Genomic DNA, 22,070 nt, shown 5'->3' on the forward strand with positions numbered 1-22,070 from the left:
GCCGCATATAACAATGGTGTCCGACCCAAGTTATCCTTTGAGTCTGCCTCAACACCTTGGTCCAACAATAGTCTGACCACTGCTTCATATCCACCTCCAGCTGCATAGGATAATGGTGTTCGACCTAAGTTATCCTTTGAGTCCGCTTCAACATCTTGTCGGCCTAGCAGTAGCTTGACCACCACTTCATATCCTTCAGCCGCATACGATAATGGCGTGCGACCACAATTATCCTTCGGGTCTGGCCTGATGCTGTCGTTTGAGAGCAGTAGCTTCATCAATTCGCCGTCCCTCGCAAGTAGATGTAGGATTGTCCTCCCTCCTTCGTCCTGAAGCGTGGTATGCTGAAAGGTTAGGACCCATGCGAGCCCAGGAGCCGCATATAAAAGAGACAGCAGGTCAACAGGTGTAAGATACTCGGCGGCAAGCAGGGTAAGCTCGACAGGGAGCCGGGCTCCTGCCCTAGACGCCCTCATCATGTTGCTTTCACGAAGATACGGAAACAGTAAATATAATTCACACGCCCAACTAGTCCTTCGCTGCGACTAAATTGACTATCTGGATTCCGGTGACGGAGGATGCTTCTGGATGATGGTTGGGGATACAAGTTGAGTGGTGAATTCTCGCGATGCCGACTAAACGGGCTACACATGTCTCACTTCTGGTGGCTTGTTCCCCGCAGGAACCGAAGCTCTTCTGCCTCAGGCATCAAGAGCCCGTGTGTGGTACTAGTTATGTACATACATACATTAGTAATCAAACAGGCCGCGTCACCGACATGCAGACGTGCTTCAAGGCCCTCGAGCTCAGTGCGACCCTTGATAAGGGATCGCCGATAAGCCTCGTCCATAGCAGCGCGGTTGTAGTTTTACAGCTGTAGCGACAATATCAATTGATATTTACAGACAGCTCACATCGCCGCACTAAGTGACCCTGGGGTCCGCTAGCCAGATACCTCCTCGCAAGGCGATCAAAAGTACAGGTAGGGCGGTTGAAGTAGGACGCGAAGACTGCGAAGTGGTTCGCTGGGGAACCGGAATGCGAAACCATTGACAGGTACTAGCAATTAGCAGAGAGGAAAAGTTATTCCAAGAGTACCACAACTCAATAGCCCTAACAGAATCGAATCAGCCACCGAGGTTTTCGGCATTACGCTCTCTCATCAGGAGGTATGGTGGTTGGAAAAATCATACAGACCCTTGGGAATCCAGGTTATGTAGGAGGCGTATGAGGAGCTTGCGCAGGCCCTCAGCTATGATACTAGCAGCGAAGACCCGATCCTGTTTCATCCCCACTAGCACGCGTACATGAAGCTATCCTTGGAGATTTCGCAGGTCCTTTTCTATTCTAGTTGTAATAGACACGCTTGTCGACCTCTGGAAACATTCAAAGTCTGCCTTAAGATCCCTCTGTCCCTTTTTTTTTTTGTTTCCGATTCGATTATTCTAGTTGGGTTTATTTCGAGGTACTGAAGATAGACATTGTGTACGACTGGAATTGGCACAGCCAGCCTTTCAAGAAGAATATACATGATGGTAAGAACATCATCTTAAGACTTATGTAGGATAGACGGCCCAGTCACACACACAGATGAACATAACTGTCTTTGCCATGGGTGACTGATGTGATGCTCATGCACCTTTATAATCTGTACATTTATCGTCTAGGGGACGTATTTGCCAAACTTCCTAAACTCTTCATCCGCCGCTAACCGCGCCATATCCTCTTCCCGCAACGAGAGAGCAACAGAAATCTCACCGTCGGGCCTCTTGGGCATGAAATAAATCAAACCTTCAAATGGAGTGAACTGTGGTCGTCGCACAGCCTCTGGCGTTCCAAGACCGAATCCGAAATCCAAATCATAGCAGTTGACACTTGCCCACGAGCTAATCATAATATCTGTCGACGGATTAAAACTCGCTCCAAAGGAGATGGACGATTTGTCCACGAGTCGCTTAATGTATGTTGCCAACGCGCGGGTGCGAGACGGCAAAGAAGATGTCTGTGGGTCTATTGCCGTTCTGAGTTGTGAGGCAATGGCGCCTAGAGGTTTATCGAGTAGACCTTGTACTGTATCGGTGTGGTATACCATGTTTTGCATGAGACCAGTGTATGTCGGAGGAATGCCAAAGTATCTCCGTACGTCAACAGCACGACCAAATGTTGTGCTATGAGATGGTGATAGCCGCTTCAGGCGGGCACGAAGCACCGATTGCCAAACGAAGGCGCTTAGTGCATCATCTGTTGATATGAATTCTGAGGCCTTCGACTGCTCAGCAAGCAATTTCAGTCTAGCGAGCGAGGTTTTGTCGAACGAAAAATATGACCAGGTGGACTTTGGGGGAGGTACAGATGGCTGCTGAGGTCCCGGCCTAATTATTTGACGGTCGAGTTCCGGCCCGGGTTCATACGAGCCATCCAGGAGGGGAACGAGGTCGCCATCCACTATATTCCCGGACTCTAGCTCGAATTCTGTATATGTGTCTCCCCGGCATGCTTTTGAAAGAAGGTGGATAACCTGGCCCTGACCAGTCATGTCCATTGTGTTATGGTGGCCAACAAGAGTGAGGATTAGGCCGCCATGAATGAAAGTAGCCTGGACAAGAAAGGCCGGTGAGACAGTATCTTCCTCAGGGCTTGGCAAGGTTTTTCGAGGAGCAATGATGTTCTCGTCTAACATCCGAAAGGGGAAATTGGCGTGTCTCAAGTCGTCCATGGTGGGTACGTTGGGATCATCACGAAAGTCTTTCACGACCAATGGTGGAGTATTCCCAAGTGCTTTGATTTTGAACGCACCAGAATTGTCATGGCCGCTGCCTTCACTGACTACCTGACCTGCTACCCACGGGAAATTAATGGACAGTGTTTCGAGGCCTTTCTGTAGAGTCTGGACTACCTCGGACTGAGATGAGACATCGAAAGGAAAGCAGAGGCAAATCTGTGTGTAAAGCCTGAGGGCAGGTAGCTGACCCAGGAAGTCCAGCTTGACATGTAATTCATCCATGATGCACGATGGTACTGCTTCCGAAGGACTGTCTATCACTATCGTGATATATAAATCGAACGCCACTCATGATGCGGGGATGATTAATTATGAATCATATTAGCTCCTGGCCAATAGTATTTTTGAAAGTGGCGATTGTGGATACCAGATGGATCCTAGGGTTCGTAATCTGTTTTAACCGCGCAAGTCTGAATGCACTCGTTTAGACTGTGCCAAGGACCACGAAAAGGGGCTAGTTAATACTGTTGGCCCTGGATAATGGAATGCCCAGCCAGGTACAACTGGTGCATCCAAACAATAGCCCACGTCACTCGGACTATAAACCTCCGAGAAACAATCAGGTTGTCAGCGAAGATAGAATCTCTTTTAGATGGTTCATATTGGCTGGCTTCGTGAGAAAGAGATCGATACCACTCCTCATTGCATCTCTCTTCATGGCCGGGGTATCGACTGCAGTCAACGCGATGATTGTCACCGGGCGCAATGAATTACTCTTTTCATACTCGCGTATCTTCTGAGACGCGGTTACACCATCCATGACGGGCATCGAGAGATCTGACCAGTTAATAAAGGTGCTACAAAGCGGAAGAGTGCTATCTTACCCATGATAATGGCGTGAAAGGTCTCACTCTCCGCTTTCTGTACTGCTTCAAGCCCGTTTACAGCACTTTCATAAGCAAACCCGGCTTTCTTCATAGTAGTTTGTAAAATCTGGCCTGACGGTCAACAAGGTAGTACACAGGGCATCGTTTCGTTCATACCTTGAGGTTCAGGTCATTGTCTTCGACGAGGAGAACCTTGCATTGATTCGTTGGGTCCTTCTCATTGAGTGATATAGAGTCCTGGTTGTTTGTGGGTTCTCGTTCGTGGACAAACCCGTTATTTTCATCCGACTGCTTGTGATCTTGCTTTTCACCTTCTGGTGATATAGACGGGGCGGTTTGCAACCGGCGTCGGCACGTTTCGTCAAGATTGACTGTGGTTGGTTCATGCACCATGTCGACACCTGCATCACGCAATTGAGTCCCTTGTTCAATACAGCTCATGAAAGCAGAAGCTAATGTCTTGGGGGAAATCGGTTGCTGAAGAAACACCACAGGCTCTTGGGGGTCCCGGGGCTCATTGAACCAACTATGGGCATGCGTACAGAGGACAATCTTGGGAAACGAGGTTTTTGGATTTTTCCGGGCTTTTGACTTCCTATAATAAGTGGCTACGCTTTCTTCAGCCTCGCCATAGCGGTATTCATGCTCAGTAATGATGAAAATGTCCGGATGTTCGCGGTCCCGTTCATTAGGTGTAAGAACAGGCACCCCAAACCATTGAGTGATCATCCTTTCCATACTGAGCAACATTGTACTAAAGATCTCCGGGGCTATCTTCAGGTCTCCGTATTTGGAGCTATTGGGAAATAAGGAGATCGTTTTTCCTCGCAATTTCTCGCGTAGATCCCCATACGGAATGGAAGGTGAAGACGGTCGCGAGGTTGGGGTTATAGGTAGCAGGACGCTGACCACCGTTCCTCGATTAGGCTCGCTTTTTAGGTCTATCAGTCCACCCATCGAATGTACGATACGATAGACTACATTCAGTCCAACACCAATACCTGGCGAGAGAGAATCTTCCTGCTGAAATGGCGTGTAGAGGTTTGAGAAGGAAAAGTCGGGTGAGATTCCCCGTCCCGAATCGCTTATTTGGAGGAGAATAGCCGGTAGGGTCTCGTGTCCGACCTTAACCGTGTCATGTTGAAGCTTTACCTGAACAAACCCAGATGGCGTGAACTTCAGGGCGTTGCCAAGGAGATTCAGTACAATCCGCCGCCAGGCACCAGCAGAGGCACGGCATTCCCAGCCATCCCGACATTCAATATCCACGATCGCAAAAATCGCCCTAGGAATTGAATTGGGGATATTTGACTCGCGAAACGGCCGGTCGGCCGTTTGTTTTGTGGGAGAGAAAAGGGCCTCCGCATTACGTCCCATATAGTCTTGGCTGGCGAGGAGCGCTCCAGCCACCTCTTCGACCAATGTAGCCATATTCACCTGATCGATCAAAGCAGGAGCATTAAATTGGGATGCTTGAGGTGTTTCAGCATTCTCTAGCGGTCGATCAAGCGTCGTTGGTCCAAGAATGCTATTGATTTTGGCATAATCTAATACATGATTGACCGTATCAAGGAGGGTTTTCCCACAGTTCATGGTTATGTCAATCAAGGACTGTTGGACATTCGACAACTTGCTCTCTTGAAGAATATCAAGCATAGTGAGTATACCATGGAGGGGAGATCGCCACTCGTGTGACACTGACGAGATAAAATCAGCCTTCTCGCGATCCGCAGCTCGCAGATCTAGACGGGAAACTTCTGCCATGACGCTGTTATTGAACGCTGCAAGATACGTTAGATCTGTGGACTCAGCAAAGAGACGCCCAGAATCTTTTGTCCAGGCAAAACAACCCGCAAACCACTTATTTTGTTGAAAATCCCACAGAGGAAAAAATGCAATACTGGTCGCCTCGGAAAACGTTTGAGCAATCTGACGCATGTCAATGCCATAGTAACTCGACGCCATATCTTCTAGCGAAGAGCAGGACCCGTCGATGTCCGACGAATACTCGTCGCTCAAAGGCGAAAGCGTGTCTTCACCAAGATGAAAGATACCGCCTCTTCCATAACGTTGGACCAAAGTTCCCAAAAGCGATGTCGAAACGTTTACATCCTGATTGTCACCCCAGACTGTAGAACATCCCAACACATGGCCCGCCGAACGTTCGTCCTCGGCTATATCCGGGGATCGGGAACGTGAATTGCTCGACGCGTTGAATGAGAGACCATGGCGCTCGTTATTGAACGCGCTAATGTCCAAGAATGCAACGCCATCCACATCCAGGGCCTGTCGAATTAAAGTCGATGCCCGGTGAAGAACCGAATATGTCTCTTCGGAAGTCAGAGACCCTCGCCGTGCTCGGCGTGGGGGCGATCGGGAGCGATAGGAATTTGGACGACCGCGCAATGGGATGCCCAGTTCGGTTTGTGGAATATGGGACGGAGGTATATCTAGCGTCTTCTGACTGTTGGCAAGATGGATGGAAGTCACAGGATCAAGGTATCTGGACGGTTCAAAGACGGGAGGTTGCCGCCCAGGATGGCTGGAGACCAACCATTCCTCGATATCCGATTTCCCTCCCATAAAGGCGCCCAACGCCTTGATCATTCTCTCGCCTCGATGCTCTTCACGCATTGTTCGCAATGTAGCCAGATGGTCCAGCACAGTACCCGCCCGACCTTGAAGAAGCCGGGACTGTTTGCCATCTACTTCATTGCCTTTGGCGCTCCCATATAACTCGATAATCCCAATGGCGACGCCAGCGGGAGTTCGGACCGGGACTGCAAGATAGGAGGGATTCCTGGAGAGTGTTGACCAATAGGCATCAAATCGCGAATCATGCGCAAGGTCCGCGACCAAGAACCAATCCCTCTTGTCTTCGATGAACGCAATCATAGCGTGGTGGTACGGTGCGGTATTATCACGACGCCATTCACGTTTGTTGCGATCGATTGTTGGTGTCTCAGCCAAGACATACTGCGTCTTGCGGTCGCATAGAGAAATAACAACACGCTCGGCACCCACTTGCAGGGCAGTCAGCTGAGCAAGGCTGGTTAGGATATCTGATGATGACGCTTTTTCGGACGAGGAATTATGGGGTGGTAGGTACCTGTAGCGATTCACAAGGTCAGATGAGTGCTCCGAACAATGTTTGGTGAGCATGGTCATACTGGTGCGCTTCTCTCTCACGAAAAAGCTCGTTGCGCCGCGCATGTTTCCCCCGCCGCGGGGGATGAGGCGAGGAGTCTCTGGCGGACATCTTCTCGAGGAACCAAGCCACAGCATGGATGTGTGTAAATAACAAGAAGCGGAGCGAACATTGTGGCAGCAGCAAAAGAGAACGAATGTGTGTGGAAAGGTTGGAAGTGGCAACGTTCTGGTTGAGCTCGACAGCTCGGAGCCTGGACCATGGCTAAGGCTCCCCACTCCGAATTTCTGCCTGGTTATTGGCGGCCCGCCGTGCCGGCAGTAGTTGTGTCGTAATCGACAAATGAAAACTCCCAGATAAATTAATCCAGGCACATTAAATGGAGTACTAAGCCAGTACATAATTCAGGTTTTGAGATCACAGGGGAAACTATGCAATCTAATACGCTCATCGTACGATCCTGAGTCCTCATTACGTGCAGGCAACTGCCGATCATCTCCCGCGTTAACATATTATCCCTACTGCGTACAGTATAGAACAGGATTTCTATTCAATTGATCCATCACACAAGTACAGAGTGATGTACTTGTTCATTACTATATTCTCGACTCTATCCCGACTTCGTTTTCTTCCATAAGCTGGGGGAACTTAAGCTCATCGTGTTCTCACGTTATAGTCACTGTATGGATGACACTCTCGTCTGATTGTGCCAGCGCGACACAAAAGTCCCTGAAATACTAAGGAGCATAAATCGAGCCAGGTGGATGTTATTGTCGCAATTTGCAGCAGTATGGACTTGAGATCTCGGTCTATTGGTCATACACGGTGGAATGATTGCTGGTCGCCGGTTTCATTCATGGTCGGATCATGAAGGATGACCATAGCGGGCGGAATCTGTCTCCAAATTGAATTATTCCTTTGATGACAGAAGTCCTTTTGACAACAGCGACATGAGTCCACGCCTTGTTCTCTAAACATTGACGATCCTCGTCTGCAGTCAGAGAGATGCTACACTGTAGGATGTGAGGACACTGTCCTTTATCCCACTCCCGTACTTGCAGACGATGTCTGAGCCGACGACTTGGTTGGTACAAACCAGAACTTTTGAAGTATGGACAGCGTGTTGGGACTGTACAACTCATCGGAACAGATTTTTATCTTGTTTGATTGCCTTTATGTCATTCTGTATCGGACTTTCCATGTCTCCTTGCTGGGATTTGCGAAGGAGGTGTCTGTCATGCTAGTAAGATGTCAGTGGCCGAGACATAGATTTGTACTCGCGATGGAAGATATCCTCTGATGTGATAGTAAGGGAAGACGTCTATGATCACGTTCTTATGCGGCGAAAAGTGCTAGCGTTATTTTATCTGCAAGACCTCACGGATCCATGTAGATAGAGGTATCGTTTTCCTTTCTGGAGCAACTGCCACTTGATCGGTGTTTATCATTTCAGAAACAGGTCTGAGACGATGGGAAGAGGGACTGGGCATGTGGTTAACAGGCTTTGCATCCTCACGGGCCTAGCATATCTCCTGAATGTGAACGATCTGGAGGCATCTACTAGATGAAAGTGAAAGCGTTCAGCTCACGTGGAAATTGCGAAGTCCGCATTACATAGAGTAGCAATGATAAGAGAAGGCCCAATACGAGTGCGGGGTGGAGATCGCGACCGTCGTGAAGTATCAGTTCTGTTTAAATAATGGATGCTATGGGCATGAACACATTAACCTCTTTATTCAGCATTTGAAAGAAACTGCGAAGGGTAACAAAGCTCCAATCTATACCACATGATGGCTATCGCCCCCGGGTATATTGCTCGAAATTAGCCAAAAGTCGCGATACAAAAAGAGACATCGGCACAACTCCGACACCCCCACGAACATCCCACTTGACGCCTTCGGCCATGAAAGCGACTCCCGAATGGATTGTCTCTCTTTATTAACCGCTGTGAATCCCATGTAGGCTACGCGTATTCTCAGAAAGACAATTGAATAATTCAGGAATATCTACTTGTCACTCACTGTCATCATGTCCAAACCTACCATTGGCTTCGTGGGCCTAGGAGCCATGGGCTTCGGCATGGCCACTCACCTTGTCCACGAAGGTTACCCTGTCCACGGCTTTGACGTATTCCCTGCCTCAGTACAACGATTCCAAGCAGTCGGGGGAATTCCTGCAGCATCACTGCGGGAGTCTGCAGAGGGAAAGTCATTTTACGTGTGCATGGTTGCATCCGCGCCTCAGGTGCAATCGGTCTTGTTCGCCGATGAGGGCATTGTACAATGTATCTACTCCCTTCTTACCCCCGCTATACGATCTCTATGTTATAACAAGCATATCGTAAAGTGCTAACAATGCAATCTAGACCTCCCCCAAAATGCCACCCTCCTCCTTTGCTCCACCGTCCCCGCCTCCTACGCCCAGTCCGTCGCGGCAGAACTGCAATCCCGCGGCCGCGGCGATATCCTCTTCATCGACAGTCCCGTCTCCGGTGGTGCCAAACGCGCCGCGGACGGAACGCTCTCCATCATGGCAGGCGGTACAGACGAGGCACTTGAAAGCGGCCGCGACTTGCTACAGACCATGTCCGCGCCGAGTAAACTGTACCTTGTGCCTGGGGGCATTGGAGCAGGAAGTAACATGAAAATGGTACATCAGGTTCTGGCAGCTATCCACATCCTCGGGGCCAGTGAGGCCATGGGACTGGCAGCGCAACTGGGTCTGGATGCGCGCGAGACGGCGGATAAGATCATTGGATCTGATGCGTGGACGTGGATGCACGAGAATCGGTTTCCACGCATGGTGGAGGAGGACTGGAATCCTGGTGCTAGCGCGTTGACTATTATCCTGAAGGATGCGGTAAGTACTCACTTCAGCATTGGGAATGTGGAGTATGGGGGGAATATTGACGATTGTACAGGGTATTATTACCACCTCCGCCCGCCAACACCGGTTCCCGATACCCCTCTGTACCGCTGCTGAACAGATCTATATCTCTGCTTTACTACAGGGGTATGGACCTAAGGATGACTCGGCCATGGTGCGCCAATACTTCCCCACTCCTATCGCTTCTGTAACGGCATCTGCGGAAGATAAGAGCGCTGCGCTGCAGCTGGTCCTAGACCTGATGCAGGGTGTCAACCTGGTCGCTGCTGCGGAAGCCGTTGCCTTTGCGCGATACCTCAAGGTCGATCTCGCGCAGTTCCACGAGCTTGTCAGCGCCGCCGCGGGCGCTAGCAAGATGTTTATGACCAAAGGTCTGGAAATGATCAAGGGGCAGATCGGCAAGGAGGCACCCGCCGGATCACAAACAGTTGACGAGGCTATCACAAGATTAGAGGCGGTGGTACAACAAGCCAGGGATCTGCATTGTCCATTGCATTTGGGCAATGCGGCACTGAATGTGCTTTTCACTGCTCGGAGGGCTGGGTTGGGAGCCGAGGGTGCGACTAGTGTCATCAAGGTATTTGGAACGGAGTAGATTGTAATTAAAGTGTTAGTTTTTCACGAGATACCGAGTTTGGATTATGTTATGGATATACGAGTAGCAATTCAGGCACATGGACCCCTGACGTCAGTCGGAGGAACTCCGGGGTCGGAGATCGGAGCGAGTGGGGGTTCACCATCGCATCGCCTTTCATATGCTTTGCGACAATACATATAATAAACCCAATGTTCCACTATCTGGTCTCTGATAATCACCTTCCTTGTCGTACTTGATCTGTCTTGAACGGGAGACACAAACAAAAGCCATTCAAGATGTCTCTCTCCAACAATCGCGCCCTCGATATCCTCAACCACGCCGCCTCAAACCACTATGGCGTCCCCGCAATGTGCTGCTACAACCTCGAGGGCATCCTAGCCACTGTCCGCGCCGCCGAAGCCAAGCGCTCGCCAGCGATGATCCTCCTGTTCCCTTGGGCCATCCACTACGCCGACGGACTCCTCGTACACGCCGCCGCCGAGGCCGCGCGCAAGGCCTCCGTGCCGATCACCGTGCACATGGATCACGCGCAAACACCGGAGATTATCCGCTATGCGGCAGACCTGGGCGGGTTCGATAGTATCATGGTTGACATGTCACACTACGAGAAGGAGGAGAACCTCGCCCTCACGAGAGAGCTAGTCGCGTATTGTCATGAGCGGGGGATTGCGACAGAAGCGGAGCCCGGACGGATCGAGGGCGGAGAGGATGGAGTTGCGGACACAGCCGATCTGGAAGGATTGTTGACCACACCGGAGGAAAGCATTGAATTTGTGAATACGGGGATCGATTGGTTGGCGCCTGCGTTTGGAAATGTCCATGGCGAGTATGGGCCCCGCGGCATTCAGTTGGAGTATGACCGGTTGCAACGCATTCATGATACGGTTGGAGATAAAGTCCAGTTGGTGCTGCATGGAGCTGATCCATTTACGGAGGAGATCTTTTCCAAGTGCATCGAGTGCGGTGTTTCCAAGATTAACATTAACAAGGTGCTGAATAATGAGTACGTGCGTGTGCAGAGGGAGAAGGCTGGAAGGGTGCCATTGACAGCTTTGTTGGAGGAAGCTACGAATGAGATGCAGAAGGCTGTGGAGAGGTGTATGGATATGTTGAAGTCGACTGGGAGATACCCTTGATTTTGTTTGTAAGAGCATAGATAGCAAAAGATATCGTCGGATACTTGAAACTGTTTTCGTTCGCTTCCCTTCTCAATTGATTAAAAAAACATACTATAGGCCCGCTAGAGACACAATAAATATCTAGTCATGAATCACCTTGTTGATGAGAAGGAATCTAAGTCTGAGACGTCATAATCTATTCCCAGAACCCAGTACATAGAAGATCTTAGAACATAACGCTTTGCGATTACGGATTGAAAGCTCCAGCCTCTCTCGGCAGAGCTCTCTTTCGGTTACCTCGGCTACCCTCTCGAAATAGAGCGAGGGCTATCACGTACGAAGTGCGAGGTGAAGGTCCCAAATACCGCATACTTCATTTAGATGAGTCTATTATAGATCGCACATCGGCCGATGGCCGACGCCACTAGAGCTCGGGTGTCCACTCGGCTCGGCTGTCCATTCAACCGCAATAGCACCGACAAGAGTTCACCCAGATCAGGTTCCAATTTTAAGTACGCCTAAAAGCTATATTACCATTTATTTAAAAAAAAAATAAAATCAACCCTTCCCGGAGCATCATCCAATGCCCAACCATGCAGCTCTAGGTCGGGATATAACGGATATCAAGCGATCGGGCCCTTCATTGTGACCGGACAAAGGACGCTAGGATCAACATGGTACTATCTCACATCAGAACTCCAGGTCACTAAAGACAACCCGCATCATGGCGCCCTCCAGCGGCAAGGGGTCAATGATCTTCTCAACATATGCCGGCCAGTCGTCAATCCATTGCAATAGGGGGAAGATATGAGCGTACTCCCAATACGAAGGATACCATCCAGCCGTTTCCCAGTCCACAAGAGCAGCTACTTTATACTCTTCCTCTTCATCATTTGTGATGGGATTAACGATCTTTCTGACAAGAACATTCTCTCTGTAGATATCTCCATGGGTGAACATAGGCGGATGATCACGAAGTACCAATGGGAGATGGCGAGCGAGATAGTCGGAGAGAAAGCTGTGCCTATTTGATTCGCTCCACATAGCTTGTGAGCGAAGTACGATGGCCTTTCCGAATTCTTCTTCCGTTTGAAAAGGGCCGGTAACTGCAGGGTCATTTTCACGAGAATAGAAATACCTATGGGGAACGGGTCCTCCATTAACACTGCCGTAAAATCCTGGGGGTGGTAGAGCTCTCATTTGATCAAAGATACATCGCAATTGTCCAACAATTGAAGTTTTATTTTTCTCAGTAAGCGAGGGCCACGCCATCCCTAGAGAAACGCTAGGGATGTATTCCATCACGATATACAGAGTGTCCTGATTGTAGTACATGGCGTAAAGTCGTGGCGCTGCGATATTGAGTCGGCTTTCGACAAAAAGAAGAGCATATCCCTCATTTTCTGTCACAAGCGGGCCGTACTTCACGACATACTTGTCTCTGATTACGACCAGGCGCCCACCATAATCTGATCTCTTGGGGAGGGTTTGTGTTGCCTGTTCAATCTCATCCTGATCAGGAAGAGGCCCCGGTAATTGAGCAGCATCCCGATAATAAGGAAGAGAATATGACATGGTTGGAGGAGCAACGTCCCACTGAATGGAATAGCTGATGGCCAGTCGAGGATGCGGCCTATGGTTCAGGTTTATTAATCTATAGATTAAGGATTATTTAGCAAGAGAGAACGAGCTATACCCCGTTTTTCGGCATTAGGAGTCGTTCGCGGGTCGGGTTTTCGACATGCCGACCGGCTGTAAGCACGGGTGTCCGGGCCAAAATGTGACTATGAAGGTATGATCCGGCCCTAGGTCAAGGCGCCTGCCTGTACTTCTGGGAAATGAAAAGGTGAACTTTACATTACATGCTCCGAAATGTGAGCCTTATTTTCTGCAGTCGCTTTCGGTGGTTGAATTCGTTGTGCGGATTCTGGACACAAAAGAGTTGCCTCACATAGCTTCAGCCTGGTAAAGCCCTAAGAGATGTTGGAGTGGCCATAAGATAATCGTCATCATTAAGTTGATTGTACTATAAAATCCGGCTCTTATAGATATATGACTGGCCACAACAGCTTCAACAGGAGGAACCCTCCCACAATATTCTCCTAACCCCATGGCATAGTGCCTTCCTTGCACTACCACGTATACCTTCCGGCAAGCCAGCCAGACCTGGTCACGCTCATTCTATCTAATACATCTCCAGAGACATACCATCGTTGATCTCATAATCACTGAGTGTTATATGATCCTTATAAATGGTATACCACTTCTTGAGTTGGATCTAAATTACAGATCAGTTTTCTTTTTCCTGCCATATATACCTGCTAGAATGGGTAGAGGATACCTTGCTAGGGTCATGCCCAGTCTGCTCTCCTAAAAGTTTCTTCAATTCACCGACGGTGATTTCCGAATCGCATTTAACGTGGAACTTTCTCCCCAAACGGTCGGTACTGGGCATTAACATAAGGTTAGCAGATAATGCTGATTAAAAGGAGGGGAAAGGTGCGTACGCCGTTACTTCGATTAAGGTCATTGTATCTGAATTGTTATGATTTGCCTTGGTGGAAGATCTCTCAGACGTTCCTTCGGATGGTTTTTATAAGCAACCGGAACGATGCGGGCTTAGAATGTGTGGCTTGGTATTGCAAACTACTACGAGAGGGTGCTGTGGGAACGTTTAAAGCGGTCGAACGCCTAGATGGCAAACAACCTGACCGCCTATACCGCTTCCTAAAAAGGCAGGGATCTGAGGTCTTAGGGGCTTACCCTAACTGACTATCCTAATCTATTCTAGGCGGTTTGATTTTATAGTGAATCGCTCCGTCCGCTCCACAGGGATCCACATGATCTTGTCGTACCCTCTCAGCTCGAGACCGCCACGATCGCCCTTTTCCCTTTCCTCTTTAGCTTCGCTTGGGTAGTCATTTGGCTTCAATAGTATCCTATTATAATAGCATTATCGGACTAGGAATAGTGCTGCAAAAGTAACATTCTTTTCTTTGAAATTAAGACGGCACAAGCGGACGAGGTGCTGAGAAGTAAGCGTATGCTACAAAAAGCTAGTCCAGTCCGTTTACTATGACTACTAAAGTGTCTTGGAGTGAACTGCAGAGTAAGAAGAGCCTTCCATTCAAGTAGCTCTTACACTGATCAAGTTATCATTTAAACGCCTTGAATCGGGATCTCTAGGGCAATGTGCAAAGGTGCCAATCGATGGATTGTATTAATCTTCACGGGTCTAATATTTGTCAGTTCTATGCCCTGTACGCCCACTGCATCTACGTGATCATTGAATAAAGCTGGCTCACAAGCGCCGAATCACAATCTTCCGCATCTACTTCTGAGTTGACTGATTTGTCTACCACTTTCGCGGAGGTCAGCTTCGGTTCCCAAACCTGCCCCAATATAGGTGGAGCTTTCTACGCACACAGGAAGCAACATCCCTGCAGGATAATCATGATATCAGGGTTCGTAGTTGCCTCCAACTCGGAAGATCATACCAGGAGTACAGATGCCATAGAAGTTCAACTTCTACTCACCTCTCTACATACATGATCGATCACTCTTTCTCACAGGAAAGCAGCAACACAGTAGTCTAGCTCTCATTTTCACTCTGAACTCAAACCTCTACTCGTTTACAAACATGGCCACCACAGCGTACTATCCATATACGCCTGGCGCACCTTTAGCGATCATTGGTGTAGTCGCTTAGACCACACTAGCAGGTATACACGCGTTTCAAGTAGTTGCAAGGCAGGCTTGGGACGGGAGCTTCATGGTTCTGGGATGTCTCAGTAAATGTGTCATAACCATCGCTCCATAGCATATCTAATACAATTCCCAATAGCCCAATCCATGGGTTGTGGTGCCCGATACATTTCCTCCGGGAACATATACGACAAATGGCCCTGGCCCTTGCGGTATTAATGGCCATCGCAATTGCTGAGAATGGGGTCCATGCTGGCCACTGACTCCTAAAGGCTGTAGCCATTATCCGACTGGTTTTTTCTGGATCTTGATCCAGCTTAATAATGCAGAGTCGCCTAATCATCATCCACGCGAAGCCAGGGACAATGTGTATCCGATGCCAAAGTTCAGTGACTCTTATCATGTGCTCCAGGATTTCTTTATGGTCACGCTCGTGCACAATATACGGCTTTATTCCGGAGCGGATGGTTTTATGAATGCAACTGAGTGGCCAATGTATGCTTTGGATGTATATCTGGTGGCGCGTCCGGCGTTGGAAGGGCGCTTATGGTATTGGCCGGGCGAGGGTAAGAAGGGTGTTGGTAGGTAGGACGTTCAATTTTAGTATAGGGATAATGTGGAGGAGGTCCATCGCCTTGTCGTATCAAGGTCCAATAATTAGAGAGCGTGCCATGAAAATGCGCATCTCTGGTTAAGGGATGATAATGGGCCCCAGTGTACAGTTCGTCAAGTTCTTCCCGGGCTTGCTCTCACGTGGAGTCAGGTCCCCATGATTCATCGGTAGATCTTATAGAATGATATGGTATTGAATAGAAACTATGGTATCTGCAGTAAGTGGCGTTGCATCTTCCATGCATGGCTAGCTATTCCCTGAATCAATTCTATTACTTTCTAACCGACAACGCCGTTGAGACAACCTCTATAATGAAGAGAATCACATTCTTTCTCGGGATTAGACACACATATGGAAAGTATCTTCAGTCCAGTAGTCTATGCTGACCCTCAGCCCTGATATTTATTAATCACGAGTCGCCTGAAATCCGGATTTTTGAGCATCGGGTTCTTGAACCCGCGGTCAAGGTGTCTGCGACAGATAGCTTCAATATGCTCTTCATCCCTGGCTTGGATTTGCTTGATCAGAACAGATGACGGTAGTTTGTTGTGTTTCTCTGTTCTTGGCTCTGCTGTGTGTTAGTGTCGCTCAGGCACAACATGTGCATATATCTCTTGGTTGCCTTACTTGTGGAGAAGTCGCTTGTATTTAGATTGACTTGATTCCTTAGTCCTGTAGTGCAGTTTATTATACCGTAGTCCTGCTTTGCGGATGGGCGCGACCGGTATGCTTCAATGCGAGGGTTGTCGCTCGGCGGGAATTCGGACTCCTGTATAGATACTATCAGTGGTCATATTCCATAAAAAGGTCGGAAATGTCTCATACATGGTATGATGCTGCTGTATCGGCTACAGTACTCTCTTTATCTAGTGTTTTGGCTCCCTTCACCCCTTTCACACCATATGCAACGGTATTAACGACCAGTGCGGTGCCTGAAATGAAAAGCCCGGTCAGCAAGATATCTATGGAGGTAAGGAACGGTGTTGAAGAATCTCACTTGTGAAAGGAAGCAGAGCGACGTTTCCAAAGAATCTCGCCGTACCGATACCAACGCCCTTGGCCAGATTCTTTCTCTTCGACTTTTCTACACTGCTGTCGTCGCTCTACCGCATTTTAGTCATTCATACAGAAGACCGTCCAATTACCAAAAGCTCTCACCTTGCGTTGCATCCCGGGCAGCATGCTAACCAAATCCGAGGCCGTGGCGATGTTCTTTGCAGCAATCGTGGCCCCGTTCCAATAACCCCTTGTAGTACCTTCAAAAGGCTTTGAGGTTTCGCACTGGATATTGTAAGTCCGGCGGGTGATCCTACAAATTGTCGCCGTCAGAAGTGAACATGGTATGGTTCCTTTCGTAAGGGACAAGCTCACAACACAATATCAGTCTGCTTTATGAGCCGCTCTTCCAGCAGAACTGCGGCTGCTTCGGGAGAGATCCTCGACGATGGCTTATTCCAGATCTGATACATAGCCATGTTCTGGTGCGTGATGTCGCATTTCTGGACCTGCGGTGGTAACCAACGATAAAATGCTTGAATAGCGCTCTCAAGACCTGATTCATCGTGGACCTGCCTTTGAACAACACGAGTTGACTCTTGCATATCTTGACGAAGGCAGAATTCTAGTGCCTGGTATAATGCATCGGAAGAAAGCACGTTATTCGTGAGCGGTGCAGCTGCTGCACCAACGGAGGAAAGGCTTATACCTCGTGATAGCTGACTATGGATGTATGTTAGTGTGATTGGAATGCGAAACATTCTGTTTTTGGAGTGGGCGTACTCTGTTGTATGCGGGATTACTACACTTGGCTTTCCATATTGTAAGGCCAGTGCGCTCTGCTCTGCACTTCCTGAGTGGACAACAGCGGCAACCTGCGGTAGAAGCCATGCTGTATGTTGACTTGCGTTAGAATTTGTCTGGCTAGTGCTATGTTATACGTACCATGAGGGATATTCTCGACCAGGAGCACGTTATCGTCATTTAGAATCCTACAAATATCACGGCAGTCTTGTGACAATATGACACGAAAGCCGTGCTTTACGGTATCCTGTATGGCTCGTGTCAGCATACCTGGGCTTTCCATGGTGTGCTCTTGCACCATGAAGTATATCGGCGGTGAGCCAGACTGGATGAAGTCGCTCAGGTCGTGCGCCGGGCTATATTGTGCTTCCTCATCTGTAAATACATAGCCGGACGCATCTGCCCACCATCAGCGATCGGTCGGTCTTCACAACGGGTGGACGAATTAATTGGCATACCAATCATATTATCCCAATCACTTGGTCTTGGAACAAGCACTTCCGGACAGAAATAGGTATGGGGAATCTCGTTGTCAATTATGAGTCTTCCCCCGGTAGCTGATGAGATGCTGTTGAAGCCTAGGACATGTTGCCGGAATCGGTTTATGGGATCGATGATGCTGAGTTCACCACGCCATTAGTTCTAAGCAATAATACCGAACCCCCCTCAGTATCATAAACTCACGTGTTCCAGATGGTCTCCTCGATGAGCGCATAAGACAGAAGATTTGCTGTGCTTTGGTCCATGGCTTCACTCCCTTCTATATGGGCCAACTGATGAGGAAGCTTCTTTGTCGGACTCCAAATCACGGTCGACATGATATGCAGAGGAATTGAAAGTCGCTCAGCACAATGTATATGCGCGTGGGCCAACGGATTCGCAATGATCGCGTCTGCGAGGAAGGACCGGCTTTCACCTTTGTACAACGCAATGCATGCTCTCCATGAGTTGTGATAGCTTTGATATAGTGAATCCTTGATGCAACCGAGACCCTCGTTCATCCTATTAGGTCCACCTCTCCCTCCAGAACTACCGATGTCACTCTGGTGAATACCGTCAGTCAGGCAGTTTCTCCGGGGCAGTATAGGTCCAAATACATGCCATCGGATGGATCATATCGTGGCTAATCGCGAAAAAGTCAAGGCCTTGGCCTTTTACCAAGGATTCACATGAAGCATGCGCAGCAATCCGAACCCGATGTAAGTCCTGAAGCAGTCGTGTACCAACTGCAACAAACGGCTCGATATTCTCTGTTTTATCCATTATTTAGTGATGAGTCAAATGGGCAGAACAGCACGTGGAGCTTCTACCTCCAACGACCATTATCACAATGTCTAGGGGTGCCCCTCTGAGCTCCGGTCGCAGTTGTCTATCGGATAGACCATCTTCTGGCAGGGCTTGTGAATCAGATCGCAGACTTATCAACCGTGGTTGCGCTTTCGGTCGCAGAAATGCTTGAATGAATGCCGATATACGCGACCCGGATCCTAGATCAGTGCTAGGCTGCCGATTTTCTTTGGAAATGGCACAAAGAATGTTAGCAATTCTATCCAGGCATTCCACTATTCGTAGCCGTAGAAGTTGTACCACAAAATGTAGCGCAGTCACTCCCTTGTTGGAAAGTATTTGTGAAATCGGGTTCGAAATCCGGCTCCACCGTCCATAAAGAGGCCTCGGAGGAAGTAATCGAAGAAGCCCGAGGTGAATACGCTGGCGGTGGATCGGGACTATCATGCGGTGGCTGGTCACTGTCGTGCATTAGTCCATATTTTTCATCTGTCATTTTTCTTGTTCAGAAAAACTTCAACTAGGGTAAAGATTCAGCTAGTGGAAGTCGATCGGGCTCTGGTGTTCATCCTCTCGTGAAGGACAAAGTCTGCCAGGTAAGAAGGAAGTAACAAGAACAAAGCATAAAGAAAAAGACAGCGTAGATCCGCCATTCTGCTCCCAATATATGAGTTACAGTGGTTGACTATGCCTTTGTCGCGTCTTGGCCTGAAACCGAACGACTTTAATTCTGGAACTCGATGAACTATTTTCAGAAAGTAGATATCCAAAGGAGTCAATTCTATTGGCCCAAGAGAGTGGGTCTGTGAATAAGCTTGTCGGGTTCGTATTCGGCTTCGGACCTTAACTTGCCGTTGTGGCCCATATCGTTAAGGAACGTCTCGTTGGCTGCCCTCAACGTACTTGTCTGCTGTTACCATGCCAATATCCTCAATCCATAGCCAAGCTGCTTGCAAGACTACGAGTGAGCGCGCACGAAGGCTGGAAATCATCGTTCCCACCAATTCCAAGACACCAACAGTATGCGAACCGGGTCCGGATTGAAAGGGCGCCGGTCCCATCAGAAGTCACGGACCGGTTGCCAACAATGTAAGCAAAGAAAGGTCAAGGTATGTACATCAGCCTCTGAGTGCAAAAGGATATCATGTGATAGTGGAGCGGCTGATCCCACCTTAGTGTGGGGAAGAGAAACCGACTTGTGGCAACTGCAGGAGGCATGAAGTGGACTGTTCTTTTGCTGTCTCCCAGACGAAGGGCTCGACCTCAAATGATAACCAGCTATCACCCCGTAGTCGGACTATAACGCCCCTATGTACGCCCGGGGCGATCCACTCTAGTTCCCCAGGGGGTTACAGCCAACTGCAGGCAGCCGCTAGCTCTGAATTGCATATCCCAGATTTAGAGCTACTGCACCATTATACCACTTCAACCGCCTACACATTCTCGCTCCATCCACTCTTGCAAACATTCTGGCGAGTCGAGGTCCCTCGGATTGGGTTTACCGCACCATACACTCTTCGAGCAATTTTAGCTGTATCAGCCCTACATTTGGCGACTTTGCGTCCAGATCAAACGCAGTTCTACATCACACAGGTGAACACTCACCATGAAGCAGCACTGAAGTTGGCTACTCCCGAGATGGCAAACATCGGCCCGGATAACTCGGCTCCATTATTCCTTTTATCCGCCTTGTCATCATTCATCAGCTGTGCGAAACCGCTCAAATTGGGTAACTTCTTCCTTTTAGAAAACAACAATATTGCGGACTGGCTCCTGCTCATCCGAGGTACCGGGACTATCCTCGACTTTGCCGACGAGTCGCTCAAGAGGGGACCATTAGCGTCGATGTTCAGCGTACGGGCCCAACATCGGAAGTTTACAACCACCAGCCGACATCACGCTCTAGAGGAACTACGCCAGCTTATCCTGACTGAGGTCCAGGATCAACACATGGTCCATATGTATATTGGCACGCTTGATGAAATGAACAGATCATACGCGATGTGCTTGGAGCATGGCCTGCGCCTTGAGACAGCGGATGTTTTTGTCTGGCTAATACATGTGCCATATGACTTCCTAGTACTACTAAAGAACTACGAGCCCTTGGCCTTGGTCATTCTGGGTTACTTCTGCGTACTACTGCATCAGTTAGAGTGGATGTGGTGTATGAAAGGCTGGAGTACTCATCTTCTTTCGCAGATCTATGATCAACTCAGTCCAACACATCGTGTTTGGGTTCGTTGGCCGATGGAGCAAATTGGCTTTCTTCCGCCTATGTGATATCCCGCATTCGCTCAAGAAAGGAGTTTTTCTAGTTCTGATTGTCGGTAAATGGCCAAACTCATGAAATCGAATTTCTCTCGCCGTGTTTCGATTAATTCCTCCCCTCCCAGATCCTCTGGTACTTTTGAGGTATGGCTCATTCGACCTTGCATTCTCAGCCGTGAGATTGAGTAATTGCAAATACAACCAATGCAAGCCCTGGGTACCAGCAAGAATGCCATTGTTTTTTATTTCGTCCGTGAGGCTTGTGGATTTGTTTCCAGGTCAGACCAAATTTCAGCCATACTGCACGCTGGAGGGTGCATCAACAGCCCTCTATGGCGATTCTTGATCGAGTACAGCCGCTAAATTCGTGCCCCAGCCGACCGACACCCCTAGATTCAATCCAGAGACGCCTACATCGCCTATCGAAGGATGTTCTGCCGTGCATGAGATAACCCAGTTTTTAAGTCAGGCAACACCATGTCATTCCAACGGTATACCTGTGCTCAAGATTCAACACAGTGCCGCCTTCACTCACCTAATGCCTGCCAATCTCATGCTTGAGCGACGAATATTATAATGTTCCCATTCCGTCTGTAAACTAGTGGGCTTCATGCAAGGCCCTTAGGGAATCAATTTACACGGTGATAACCGTCCTAAGACTATACGGATTACCAAGAACGACCTCCGACGAGATGGTATTTGCATCTCGTTTCAGCTTGCACCAACGTAACTAGCACAAAGCCTTGCATGAATGCTATATATTCAGGTTGTTTCATATTGTAGATATACAATATTCCATTCGTGTACACGTGGTTACTACTGAGATTTGACACAAGCTGGTGAACATGGGGTCAATGGTGACTTTTCCCGGCCCGGCTATTCTCTTTACCGAAGACGGTAACTCTTGGCGTTACCCTAAGTGGAAGAATGGTAGTCGAGACATTGTAGAGTAATAACTATTTTTATTCTACAGTTGGTAGTTTATATTATTTATTCTCATGGGATTCTTGTATTATGTACTACACATAAAAAGATAAA

At 48.7% G+C, this 22,070-nt stretch overlaps 8 protein-coding genes across 8 annotated transcripts; 3 read left to right on the forward strand and 5 right to left on the reverse strand.

Moving 5' to 3' along the window:
* Positions 1-1,663: 1,663 nt before the first annotated feature.
* On the reverse strand, positions 1,664-3,004 carry ABOM_010317 (trichothecene 3-O-acetyltransferase; the record flags this gene model as incomplete). The annotated part of the gene is made up of 1 exon (XM_022537445.1): positions 1,664-3,004. The coding sequence occupies one exon, from the start codon at positions 3,002-3,004 to the stop codon at positions 1,664-1,666; it is 1,341 nt and encodes a 446-aa protein (XP_022384646.1).
* Positions 3,005-3,341: 337 nt separating this feature from the next.
* On the reverse strand, positions 3,342-6,822 carry ABOM_010318 (sensor histidine kinase/response regulator; the record flags this gene model as incomplete). Its single annotated transcript, XM_022537446.1, has 3 exons — positions 3,342-3,559; positions 3,607-3,715; positions 3,766-6,822. The coding sequence occupies 3 exons, from the start codon at positions 6,820-6,822 to the stop codon at positions 3,342-3,344; spliced, it is 3,384 nt and encodes a 1,127-aa protein (XP_022384644.1).
* A 1,936-nt stretch (positions 6,823-8,758) lies between these two features.
* Positions 8,759-10,238, forward strand: ABOM_010319 (putative oxidoreductase; the record flags this gene model as incomplete). Its single annotated transcript, XM_022537447.1, has 3 exons — positions 8,759-9,041; positions 9,123-9,616; positions 9,678-10,238. Coding segments are annotated over 3 exons (1,338 nt in total), but the record flags the coding sequence as incomplete, so codon positions are not given.
* A 278-nt stretch (positions 10,239-10,516) lies between these two features.
* ABOM_010320 (class II fructose-bisphosphate aldolase) lies at positions 10,517-11,377 on the forward strand (the record flags this gene model as incomplete). Its single annotated transcript, XM_022537448.1, has 1 exon — positions 10,517-11,377. One exon carries the CDS (start codon positions 10,517-10,519, stop codon positions 11,375-11,377), a length of 861 nt encoding a protein of 286 aa, XP_022384650.1.
* A 672-nt stretch (positions 11,378-12,049) lies between these two features.
* ABOM_010321 (aminoglycoside phosphotransferase family protein) lies at positions 12,050-12,934 on the reverse strand (the record flags this gene model as incomplete). The annotated part of the gene is made up of 1 exon (XM_022537449.1): positions 12,050-12,934. One exon carries the CDS (start codon positions 12,932-12,934, stop codon positions 12,050-12,052), a length of 885 nt encoding a protein of 294 aa, XP_022384649.1.
* Positions 12,935-13,544: 610 nt separating this feature from the next.
* ABOM_010322 (ubiquitin-like protein) lies at positions 13,545-13,889 on the reverse strand (the record flags this gene model as incomplete). Its single annotated transcript, XM_022537450.1, has 3 exons — positions 13,545-13,637; positions 13,701-13,806; positions 13,867-13,889. The coding sequence occupies 3 exons, from the start codon at positions 13,887-13,889 to the stop codon at positions 13,545-13,547; spliced, it is 222 nt and encodes a 73-aa protein (XP_022384648.1).
* A 2,177-nt stretch (positions 13,890-16,066) lies between these two features.
* Positions 16,067-18,295, reverse strand: ABOM_010323 (glycosyltransferase; the record flags this gene model as incomplete). The annotated part of the gene is made up of 10 exons (XM_022537451.1): positions 16,067-16,248; positions 16,305-16,446; positions 16,503-16,609; positions 16,675-16,780; positions 16,836-16,986; positions 17,049-17,396; positions 17,457-17,565; positions 17,619-17,876; positions 17,936-18,096; positions 18,162-18,295. 10 exons carry the CDS (start codon positions 18,293-18,295, stop codon positions 16,067-16,069), a joined length of 1,698 nt encoding a protein of 565 aa, XP_022384647.1.
* A 1,491-nt stretch (positions 18,296-19,786) lies between these two features.
* Positions 19,787-21,044, forward strand: ABOM_010324 (Zn(II)2Cys6 transcription factor; the record flags this gene model as incomplete). Its single annotated transcript, XM_022537452.1, has 2 exons — positions 19,787-19,873; positions 19,941-21,044. 2 exons carry the CDS (start codon positions 19,787-19,789, stop codon positions 21,042-21,044), a joined length of 1,191 nt encoding a protein of 396 aa, XP_022384654.1.
* Positions 21,045-22,070: the final 1,026 nt, after the last annotated feature.

This window comes from Aspergillus bombycis, assembly GCF_001792695.1.
Source record: "Aspergillus bombycis strain NRRL26010 chromosome Unknown contig00126, whole genome shotgun sequence".
NCBI classification, from domain to species: Eukaryota; Fungi; Ascomycota; class Eurotiomycetes; order Eurotiales; family Aspergillaceae; genus Aspergillus; species Aspergillus bombycis.